Source organism: Scyliorhinus canicula, chromosome 2, assembly GCF_902713615.1.
Source record: "Scyliorhinus canicula chromosome 2, sScyCan1.1, whole genome shotgun sequence".
In the NCBI taxonomy this organism is placed as follows: Eukaryota; Metazoa; Chordata; class Chondrichthyes; order Carcharhiniformes; family Scyliorhinidae; genus Scyliorhinus; species Scyliorhinus canicula.
This window is the reverse complement of record NC_052147.1, coordinates 35479941-35491967: the sequence shown is the minus strand read 5'-3', so window position 1 is coordinate 35491967 and position 12027 is coordinate 35479941. Positions and strand designations below refer to the sequence as shown.

At 47.3% G+C, this 12027-nt stretch overlaps 1 protein-coding gene across 8 annotated transcripts in view; it reads right to left on the bottom strand.

Moving 5' to 3' along the window:
* The window catches only part of LOC119952316 (echinoderm microtubule-associated protein-like 5), a 298867-nt gene that overhangs the window by 202844 nt on the left and 83996 nt on the right, over positions 1–12027 (bottom strand). For all 8 annotated transcript variants that reach the window (XM_038775979.1, XM_038775973.1, XM_038776000.1 and 5 more), the window contains one exon: positions 1877–1945. In XM_038775979.1, the coding sequence (XP_038631907.1) occupies positions 1877–1945 (69 nt within the window). The remainder of the gene's footprint in view (positions 1–1876; positions 1946–12027) is intronic.

The window sequence follows — 12027 nt, the reverse complement described above, 5'->3', positions numbered from 1 at the left end:
TTGCAGCGCAAAGGCTCGGAGAATCTCGGCCCAGGTTACTGGAATTGTCTCTTTAACTCAGAATGCTTTGTTTACTCTTCTCTTCCTTGAATTCTTCTGAACAATACCTTGGTCTCTTCACTTAATTCCAGACTTCTTGGACACTTCTCTTTATTTCTCTACTAGCTGGACTTTAGATTTCCAGTACCTGTTTTCTTAATCATTAGTCAATAATAGGGCTTTTTTTCTAGCAAGGCTGAGAGAGATGGTCCCTCTTTACCCTTCCAAAAGCAACTGCTTCTAGAAGAATTTTGCAAGTCTCCTGCTCTCTCACAACCTATTTTCAACTGCAATCAAATTAACTAAACTCAAATTTCAAAGCTTCTCGAGTTTACAAGGCCCCAGTTGCTAAGCAACACCCACATACTTATGCCTTTTATTTATTCTTTACGTCTTAGCCCTCTCTAAGCACAATATAGAGACAGTTAGAACTTAACCAACTGTCATACAAACAAACACCTTTGTCCGGCATAACTATAGGTTTTACCCTTCCAGGCATCGAAACATTAAATTAAACCCACTTAAAACTACCTTATTTCTAATGTACAAATATAAATCTCTTAAAAATATCTTTTGTTTTCCTAACACAGAACATGGTAAGATCTGGGGATATGTTTTCAAACACATTTAATTATTGAAAATTGGACCAAAATATCACCTTCATCACTGCTCTTCCTTTATAGTTTTCTTCAAAGCTGCCTTTTAGTAAATATATTTCCCTATAGAAGATGTTACTTACAGAGGAGTTGATTTTGGTCAAGTTTTGAGTTGATATGTAATTTTCAGACCCAAAACAGGTCTGCCAGATATGTAGTAGTACTAGCTGGAAGTACTTTTTTTTCCAGATCTCAATACACATCTACTTCAAAGCCATGTAACAGCCATCAATTTTCTACAGAGTTACCACCATAATATCCTTACAGGAGAGCAGATAATCTTCAGGTTGGTAAATATTTTTTGTTGAAAGCGATTTAGAAAAACATTTAAAATTCTGGAAAGTATTATCTTTCTATGTAAAAAGAATTAAATTCTCTGAAGAAAGAGCTGGTTTATTTTTTCGCTGAGGTGCTACACTGGAATGTGCTGTGACAGGAGTCATTTTCATTTATTTCTATTTTGTACTCTTTCTGATATTTCTTGGCATGATCATGTTTCACGATACCAGGATGGCACAGTGGTTAGCACTGCTGCCTCACGGCACTGAGGACCCAGGTTCGATCCGGCCCTGGGTCATTGTCCGTGTGAAGTTTGCATATTCACCCCGTGTCTGCATGGGTCTATACCCCACAACCCAAAAGATGTGCAGAGTAGGTGTATTGGACAGGCTAAATTGCCCCTTAATTGGAATTTTTTTTTCATGTTTCGTGATACCATAACTATTTTACTACACAAGTGCTTTATCATTGGCTGCTTTACCCAAGGCAGGATGACAGAGCTGTGTTAAATCCTTTTCACTAATAATCTCCATTCAATATTTTATAAGCCTAGGTACATTTTGAAGTACAATAATAATATTAATTTTAATTCATATCAATTTTCAGTTCAAATCATCATAAAAGAGAACCTTGAGCACATTAAAAATTTTCTCATAACTAATTTGATTTCAAGATTAGAATTGACAATTGAAATAAACCAAAATGACTTCAGTATTAGACATTTAAGAAGGAACTTTAAGCAAAGTGACCTCACATTTCAGAAAATAAAATAACGCATCTGCTTAACAAATCCGACTATTACAAATTAAATAAGCTATACAATTGATGTAAAATATACACATATTCATTTGGGAGAGTGGAGGAAAGAACAGAAGGTACATTCTTAATTTCTTTGTACATACCTTTATATGTTTTACACCACAGCTGATCATTTTGTTTGGCTGGTGCAAGTCCCAAGAAACATCAAATATCTGGAAGAAAACCATAATCAGAAGGCAAAAAATAAAAATGATCACATTTACTAAAAAATAAAAATCAATACCCAATCCATACTTACTAGCATTAAATTTCATTTGCTGATTTTATTCTTATTTATGTAGATTTTTAAATGCTTTGTCAATTTCAACACACATCCCATTAAAGTACTTTAATAGTTAAATAAAAATCACATTTTTACATTAATCCCCTGGATCTGAATGATTAATGTTGGTTTGGATTTGCAAACATCCCACTATTGAACTAAATAGCATGCTACTTGATCCACTTCCCTTCTTCCTCAATTCTCTCACTTCTTTTCCCAAACACGCACTTACTCTTCTTTCTTTTCTTCAACCAATTCATCCATATGAAGGTTTTACATTGAATACCCACTATTAATTTTAATAGCAGCCTTTATGAAGAACTTCACCAAAGATTGTTTTTCAAAATCTAGCATAGTTTGCAACTGTCCATTAGGACCATCCATTCTTAAGAAAGATTAACACAGTTTCTCGGGCAGTTTTCCCTGATAAAGCACTGCCGATTATTTGAGTACACCATTTCACCACTTCCTTGATGAACTGCTTACTGTTGATAGAAACCAAGCACCTTATACACTTACTAACATAATGTCCAAATAATTTCTCACCATTGTGTTCATCTTCTTCAACTATGTTTATTTGGAATACCCTTTTTACCTCTCCAGGCACTGTTTTGACACATTTCTGGTTTCCTGTAATCTTCCCATTAGATCCTCTCCTCTTTGCCAAATATGCAAAGTTCATTGCATTTTTAAATTTCATTTCCCAGATTGTTTGGTTATTAATATAGCCATACTATTTTCATTTATCCTTCTTAGTTTTGAAGTATTCAGTCCTCCTTCTTAATAAGCTACCATTACATAAAAAGCCCCCGAGCTATTTTTAAGCTCTGTTAGAACCTTAATAATAATCTAATAATAATAATCTTTATTATGTCACAAGTAAGTTTACATTAACACTGCAATGAAGTTATTGTGAAATCCCCTAGTTGCCACACTACGGTGCCTGTTCAGGAACACTGAGGGAAAATTCAGAATGTCCAATTCACCTAACAAGCATGTCTTTCAGGACTTGTGGGGGGAAACCAGAGCAGCTGGAGGAAACCCACACAGACGCGAGGAGAACGTGCAGACTCCACACAGACAGTGACCCAAGCCGGGAATTGAATCCGGGTCCCTAGCACTGTGAAACAACGGTGCTAACCACTGAGCTACCGTGCTGTCCATAACTTCCAGGTGATTGTGTAGCTTCACCCTCATCCCTAGATTCTACTTGTTTTCTTTCCCAAAATACAAAGGTATACACTCTATTTTAAAATCTATTTTATTCCAATTTTTGTTGAATTCATTGTCTTTTACTGTGGCATGTTTTGGTTATTCCTAGCACATCATAATTCTGCCACAAAAGCGTGGACACAGGAGCTGTGCAGTAAAGATTCTATCTCCATTTACTTAATTGCCAAAGGAACATTCAAAGAAAGCCATGTATAGAACTACTGATTGGCCCAAGCATATCTCCTCAATGCAAAACAACAAACGGCCTTCATCTTCCCCAATTATATGATTTCAAGCAATAGGATGTCACCTGGCTGTGTTAGATAGTAACATTTATTTCACCACTGGTGCCTATGTACAAAACAGTAAATGGGGGCTCTACTATGCCATGACAATAAGTCACAACTTTTTAATTGTTCTTCAAACTTTCCTGGAGAGGACAGATTTTCCTTAAAGAAATTGTGAAGTTTGGAACTCAGTTCAGCAATAATCAGCAGCATTCATTTTTGAGAAGGGTGCCATGAGCTCATGGGAGAAGCACTGAATTACAGTGATGACCCTCAAGGCTACAATTCTGAGATATGCCTCAAAACTGGAAGCTTCAATTTTCTACATTTTTGCACTAACAGGGCTCCAATTAACTCCTGGGTGCACAGATTGCTTGACGAGGATATGAAACGATTAGATGTAACTGCATAGAATTGGTACCGAGAGCCTGATGACCAAATATCCTCCGGGGGAAATCCTTCATTTGGAGTAAAGAGTGGCAACCGTGAACGAGAGCGCTAGTTTCTTGGTCGCCGCGTGGTCGAGGGTAGCCCCTTCTAAGAGCCGCTGGCGGATGGAGTCCGACTCTATGCTTGTAACGAACGTGTCTCTGAGCAGCAAGTCTGAACAGTCAGAGGCCGAGACAGCCTGACAATCGCAGTTTCTCACTAGGACTTGGAGGGAACGCCCAAAATCCTCCACAGACTCACCGGGCAGTTGATGCCACGTGACGAGGAGGTGCCTGGCGTAGATCTTGTTGGTCTGCTGCGTGTAGTTCTCCTTCAGTTGCACCATGGCCTCAGCGTATGTCGGCATGTCCCAGATGTGGGGGAAGATATCGAGCTCAGGCGCGTGTAGAGGATCTGGAGCTTCTGTGCCTCTGAGGGTGGTTCAGTCGCAGATCCTATGTATGCCTCAAAGCAGGCTAGCCAATGTGCGAAGGCTGACTTGGGCGTTGTTTGCTTCAGGGTGCAGCTGCAGGCGGTAAAGCTTGATGCGGAGATCCATCTTTTAAAATCTCTGTGTAATAAATTGAGACGAGAGTAGAGAGTAATCGAGACTTCATTACACAGAGATGTGTGGCCTCCTGAAGCTGCTGCCGAAATGGCTGCAGTTCGGAGAGCACATACATTTATACTCCGCCTACTGGGCAGAGCCAGCAGGCAGGGATCTACCCCCGTACCTGTAGTACAGGGGCCTTACCATAATACCCTCGTATGCAGTGCTGTATATACAATATAATACAACAGTGGTGACTAACACACGGGGTAGAAGCTGTTTTTGAACCTGTTGGTGCGTGTTCTTTGACTTTTATATCTCCTACCCAATGGACAAGGTTGACATTAACCTGGGTGGGAGGAGTCTTTAATTATGCAGCTCGCTTTCCCAAAGCAACAGGAGGTGTAGACAGAGCTAGTGGATGGGAGGCGGTTTCACATGATGGACTGGATGGTATCCACGACTCTCTATAATTTCTTACAGTCTTGGGCCGAGCAGTAGCCATACTAGGAGCTGGTACCACGGGTGGTGGGGGAGGGGGGGGGGGGGGGGGGGGGGGGTAGAGAGAGAGAGAGAGAGAGAGAGAGAGAGAGAGAGAGAGACCGGCAGTGATTGCATGCTCTCCGCTCCAGTCATTGTGCTGTGAACAGTCTGGATTTCCTCTCCCTTAAGCTTGCTACCAGTGGAGGTTCTTTCAGGAGGGTAATGTGCTCGCTCATCCAATTGGCCATGGGCAACTGGACAGGTATGGCCGCTTTTGGGGGGGGGGGGGGGGGGGAGAGAGAGAGAGAGAGAGAGAGAGAGAGAGAGAGGAGCGGGAGAGAGAGAGAGAGAGAGAGAGAGAGAAAGAGAAAGAGAGCTGATGGGTCCTAAGTGGCAGGCGTTGGGGACCCAGCAGATAAATCTCTTTGCATGTATTACGGCACTGCCCATGTATTACAGGTACTACGGTAAATCCCTGCCTGCTGGCTCCTCCCAGCAGGCGGCGTATAAAAGTGTATGCTCTCCTGCGCTGCTCCCATTCTGGTTCCAGCTGCAGGAGGCACAACATCTTGTGCAATAAAGCCTCGATTGTTTCACCATTCTTGTCTCGTGGTAACTGACGGTACATCAATTTATTGCACAAGATTTTAAAAGATGGACTTCCTGATCAAGCCTGATTGCCTGGAGTTGAGCCCTCGCGCAGCCAATGCCATGTCCACCTTCGAGCACTGGCTAGCCTGCTTTGAAGGTTACCTCAGAGCAACCACTGAAGAACTCTCGGACCCACAGAAGCTCCAAGTCCTCTACTCACGGGTGAGCCCTGAAATTTTTCCCCTCATCCGGGACGCGCCCACCTACACGGATGCCATGATGCTACTATGGGACATTACATTAAGTCGGTGAATCAAGTGTATTCCAGGCACCTTCTGGCCACGAGACGGCACTCCCGGGGGAGACTCTGGACGATTTCTTGCGGGCCCCACAGATTCTCAGTAGGAACTGTGACTGCCAGGCAGTTTCGGCAGTCCACCACAATGAGCTATTAATCAGAGACGCTTCCATCACGGGCATGAAGTCTATGTACGTTCGTCAGCGACTATTGGAAGGGGGTACGCTCAATCTTGCAGAGACTAGGCAGTTTGCTAATTAACTAGAAATGGCCTCCCGTAACCTGGAGACCTACACCTCAGAGCGCGCGGCACCCTCGTGGGCCCCCCCAGCTGCCGACTCGAGCTCACCGCAAGCCTGCGCCGCGCGGCGGCCAGCCAACTCCAGGGGGCCCAAGTGTTAGTTTTGTGGCCAGAGAAAACATCACAGGCAGCGCTGCCCAGCGCGGAGCGTGACCTGCAACGGGTGCGGGAAGAAGGGCCACTTTGTTTCCGTTTGCCAGGCCCGGTCGGTCACCGCTGTTTCCAGGCCCAGCATTGCTACACCCCCCGCCTGATCCAGAGACGCCGCCATCTTCTACACCACAAGCCACATGCGGCCATCTTTGATGCCGCCCGCCATGTGCGCCCCGTGGGCGCTGCCATCTTTGCCGTCATTTTGGACCGCGCCTCAGGACCCCTGCTCGTCGGGACCTTCGCTGCCCACTGATACCTCTGCCACCGCTGATCAGCTCGGGTCCTCCCAACATCTTCCGCAGCTCGCATCCATTACCCTGGATCAGTCTCGGCCCTGCAACCTCACAATCACTACGACCACTGTAAAGATCAACGGGCACGAGACAACCTGCCTCTTTGACTCCGGGAGCACAGAGAGCTTCATCCACCCTGCTACGATAAGGTGCTGCTCCCTCCCGGTACACCCCGTCACCCAGAAAATCTCCCTGGCCTCCGGATCCCATTCCGTGGAAATCCGGGGGTACTGTGTCGCAACCCTCACCGTTCAGGGTGCAGAGTTCAGCAACTACAGGCTCTACATCCTCCCCCATCTCTGCGCTGCCCTGTTACTAGGTCTTGATTTTCAATGCCACCTCCAAAGCCTTACTTTGAAATTCGGTGGACCCCTGCCCCCCCTCATTGTCTGCGGCCTCATGACCCGTAAGGTCGATCCACCTTCACTGTTTGCAAACCTCACCTCGGACTGCAAGCCCGTCGCCACAAGGAGCAAAGAGTACAGTGCGCAGGACAGGGCCTTTATCAAATCAGAGGTCCAACGACTTCTGCAGGAGGGGATCATTGAGGCCAGCAACAGCCCCTGGAGAGCTCAACTGGTGGTAGTAAAGACTGGGGAGAAGCACAGGATGGTCACTGACTACAGCCAGACCATCAACCGGTACACGCAGCTCGACGCGTACCCCCTCCCACGCATATCTGACATGGTCAATCAGATTGCGCAGTATCGAGTCTTCTCCACAGTTGACTTGAAGTCCTCCTACCACCAGCTCCCCATCCACCCGGAGGATCGGCAATACACTGCATTCAAAGCAGATGGCCGCCTCTATCATTTCCTTAGAGTTCCCTTCGGCATCACCAATGGGGTCTCGGTCTTCCAGCGAGAGATGGAACAAATCGTTGACCAGTACGGGCTGCAGGCCACCTTCCCGTACCTAGATAACATCACAATCTGCGGCCACAATCAGCAGGACCACGATGCAAACCTCCAAAAATTCCTCCATACCGCCAAACTCCTTAACCTCACCTACAATAAGGAGAAATGCGTGTTCTGCACCAACCATTTAGACATCCTTGGCTACGTAGTAGAAAATGGAGTCCGAGAGCCCGACCCCGACCGCATGCGCCCCCTCCTAGAACTCCCTCTCCCCCACTGTCCCAAGGCCCTGAAACGATGCCCGGGGTTTTTCTCATACTACGCCCAGTGGGTCCCTAATTATGCGGACAAGGCCCGCCCACTCATCAAGTCCACTGTTTTTCCCCTGAGGGCTGAGGCCCGCCTGGCCTTCAACCACATCAAGGCGGACATCACCACGGCCACGATGCACGCAGTCGACGAGACTCCCCCCTTTCAGGTGGAGAGCGATCCAGGAGACGTAGTCCTGGCCACCATCCTCAACCAGGCGGGCAGACTCGTGGCTTTATTTTCCCGCACCCTCCATGCCTCAAAATCTGGCACTCCTCTGTCAAAAAGGAGGCCCAAGCCTTTGCGGAAGCTCTGCGACATTGGAGGCATTACCTGGCCGGCAGAAGATTCACATCCTCACTGACCAACGGTCGGTTGCCTTCATTTTTAATAATAGGCAGCAGGGCAAGATCAAAAATGACAAGATCTTGAGGTGGAGGTTCGAGCTCTCCACCTATGGCTATGAGATCTTGTATCGCCCAGGGAAGCTCAATGAGCCCCCTGATGCCCTATCCCGCGCTACATGTGCCAGCGCACAAGTGGACCGACTCTGGGCTCTCCACTATGACCTCTGCCACCCGGGGTTCACCCGGTTCTTCCATTTTGTCATGGCCCGCAACCTGCTCTACTCCATTGAGGAGGTCAGGACCGTAACTAGAGACTGCCAAGTCTGCGCAGATTGCAAACCGCACTTCTACCGGTCAGATAGAGCGCACCTGGTGAAGGCCTCCCGCTCCTTTGAGCGCCTCAGCGTGGACTTCAAATGGCCCCTCCCCTCCACCGACCGCCACGTGTACTTCCTCAACGTAATTGACGAGTACTCCAGGTTCCCTTTCGCCATCGCATGCCCCGACATGACTACTGCCACGGTAATCAAAGCCCTGCACAGCATCTTCACTCTGTTTGGTTTCCCCACCTACATCCACAGCAATCACAGATCCTCTTTCATGAGTGATGAGCTGCGTCAGTTCCTGCTCAGCAAGGGCATCGCCTCGAGCAGGATGACCAGCTACAACCCCCCGGGAAACGGGCAGGTGGAGATGGACAACGGGACGGTCTGGAAGGCCGTCCTGCTGGCCGTTCGGTCTAAAAATCTCCCAGTCTCCCACTGGCAGGAGGTCCTCCCTGACGCGCTCCAATCCATCCGGTCGCTCCTCTGCACCGCCACTAATGAGACCCCTCACGAACAGGTGTTTGCCTTCCCTCGGAGGTCCACCTCCGGGGTCTCACTCCCAACATGGCTCACAGTTCCTGGACCCATCCTCCTCCGGAAGCATGTGCAGAGCCATAAATCAGACCCTTTGGTTGAGAAAGTCCACCTCCTCCATGCAAACCCGCAGTACGTCTACGTGACACACCCCGATGTGCGACAGGACACTGTGTCCCTCCGGGACCTGGCACCCACTGGGTCCCCACCCACGACCCCGACCTGACACCGTCTCTTCCCCCCCCCCCCCCCGTTGCCTCATTCACCCCTGCGCCACCCATCCTCCCTCCCAGCGAATCTCACCGCAGCCCCCACCCCAGCAGTATTCGTCCTCCCACTGGATCCACTCAGGGGTGATGAAAACGAGGTCAACACGCTCCCGGAGTCGCAGGTGACCACATCGGCGCCCACATCACCACCAGGACTGAGGCGATTGCAGTGGAGGGTCAAAGCCCCTGACAGACTTAATCTGTAATGTTTTCATCACACCGCCGGACTCTTTTTTATACAGAGGGTCAATGTGGTAAACACCACTAGTAATATATTGCATGTATTACGGCACTGCCCATGTATTACAGGTACTAAGGTAAATCCCTGACTGCTGGCTCCTCCCAGCAGGCGGCGTATAAAAGTGTATGCTCTCCTGCGCTGCTCCCATTCTGGTTCCAGCTGCAGGAGGCACAACATCTTGTGCAATAAAGCCTCGATTGTTTCACCATTCTTGTCTCGTTGTAATTGACGGCACATCACTTGATCCTGTGCCACCAAGCTTAGAGGTCTCAAACCTGAGGCTTGATGTCATTCCTTGACATTGAGATTGTGGGTGCTGAAGTTGCTAAGGGCTCTTGATGGCTAATTAGAATTGTGAGCATGAGTCTAAGGAATGCAAAAGGGCACCATTGCTTTCTCCTTCAGGGAGAGGCAGAGCTAATAGGCACCCTTCTTAATCAGGCTGGATAATTCAGACAGCTCATTGCTGTCATTTCTCTGTACTCAAGTGTTCTGGATAGTTGATCCAAAGTTGACTTCCCCTCATGGCTGGCCACCGAGTTCCTTTTTCTTTCGGGGTCTCATCCACCCAGCCCATCTGGCCCAGTTCCATGGCTCTTTTCACAACTCCCCCTCCCCGCAAAGCCATGTGCACTGCAGGCACCCTGTGCCAGACACTCCCACCCCAGACTCCCATGCCATACACATCACAGACAGCAGACTCCAAGACCACTGACACCAACCATGACACCCCCTCCCCTCCACACGAGTGAAACCTTCTTCCCCCGACAGCTTCCCCATACCCGGGAGCTACCCAGCAGCAGCTGTCCCTTTGAACTCCCTGGTGTTCAGTGGAGACGGTGGTGCTCACCTCTTTCCTCCCTCCCTCTCAGAGGTCATGGCACCTGGTTCCTATTTTTAAAAAGCAGTAGTGATTCACATCAGCGTGACATCAAGGCTGGTGGGTGGGAAGATTCAATGAGGTCAGCAGATGCAACGTTAAGCCCACTAAGTAGATGCTAATGCATTCAAATTCACGTTAATCAGGTTCGCATCCTTCCTGGGCGTGAACCTGATCATGACATCAGAGTAGGGCTGGGAAGATCGCGTTCTGAAATTTCACCGACTCAAATCCCGTTTTTGGCCTCTCACAAGATTTAGTAGCCATGACAGAATTTGTACTCACAGCTAATGGGCCCGCCAAATCATACCCGAGGTTTCTCTTATGAAAAATCGGAAATCTGGGTATAAGAACATGGGGCAATTAGCTAATGAGAACAGTTTTTCTTTGTCTATCATAGCTAAATCTATATCATCGCACATGAAGCACAAGATAGAAGTTTATTTAATGGACAGTAAACAAAATCAGGGTATATGAATATTGCTTGGATTGGAGAGTGTGAGGGGAAAGCAGCAACAGCCAGATTTGTTGCACCATGGTTGGCTCTACTGCACAGAGGAAGAGTAAAAAGTGTGGTAATGTAAGTTACAGGGGATTCAATTGCAAGGGGAGTGGATAGGCATTACTGTGGTCGCCAATGATACATCAGGATCGGTACCAATGACATGGGTAAAAGGTTCGAGGTCCTAAAGGCCAAATATAAGGAGGTGAGGAGTAAGCTGAGAAGTAGGACTTCAAGGTAGTGTTCTCAGGATTACAACCAGTGCCATGTGCTAGTCAGAGTAGAAATAGCAGGATATGCTGAATAAACACGTGATTGGGAAAATAGTGCAGTGTGCAGGATCAGGACTGATCTCCTATGGCGAATATTTACTAGTGTGGTTGCGGAAGATTTAACTAGAATGCCAGGGGCGGGAATGTAAGCAGGGTGACGAGGGAAAGAGAAACAAGGGCAGTAATAAAGGAACAATACAATGCAAAAATGGTAGACTGGGTAATCAAGGGCGACAGGCCAATAAGGCCACAGTATAAAGAAAAATTACGATGAATATAATTGCAAAAAGGCAAATCTAAAGGCTTTGTATCTTAATGCCCGAAGCATTCGGAATAATGTAGACGACCGGACGCTGCAAATCAAAGTAAATGGATATGATCTCATAGCCATTATGGAGACATGGTTACAAGGAGATCAAAATTGGGAACTTAATATGCAGGGATATTTGACCTTTCGGAAAGTCAAGAGGGGAAGAAAAGGTGGTGGGGTAGCACTGTTAATAAGAGATGAAATGAGGACAGTTGTGAGAGGCGATCTAGACTTGGATGATGTAGAGTCCATTTAAGTGGAGGTAAAAAGCAAGGGAAAGAAGACATTGATAGGAGTAGTGAATAGACCCCCAAAAGTAGCCATGGGGACTTGTTTGGCACACTGGGCTAAATCGTTGGCTTGTCATGCAGAACAAGGCAGCAGCGCGGTTTCAATTCCCGTACCGGCCTCCCAGAGCAGGCACTGGAATGTGGCAACTAGGGGCTTTTCACAGTAACTTCATTGAAGCCTACTTGTGTCAATAAGCAATATTATTATTGTTATTAGTGTAGTAAAGGGTATAACTCA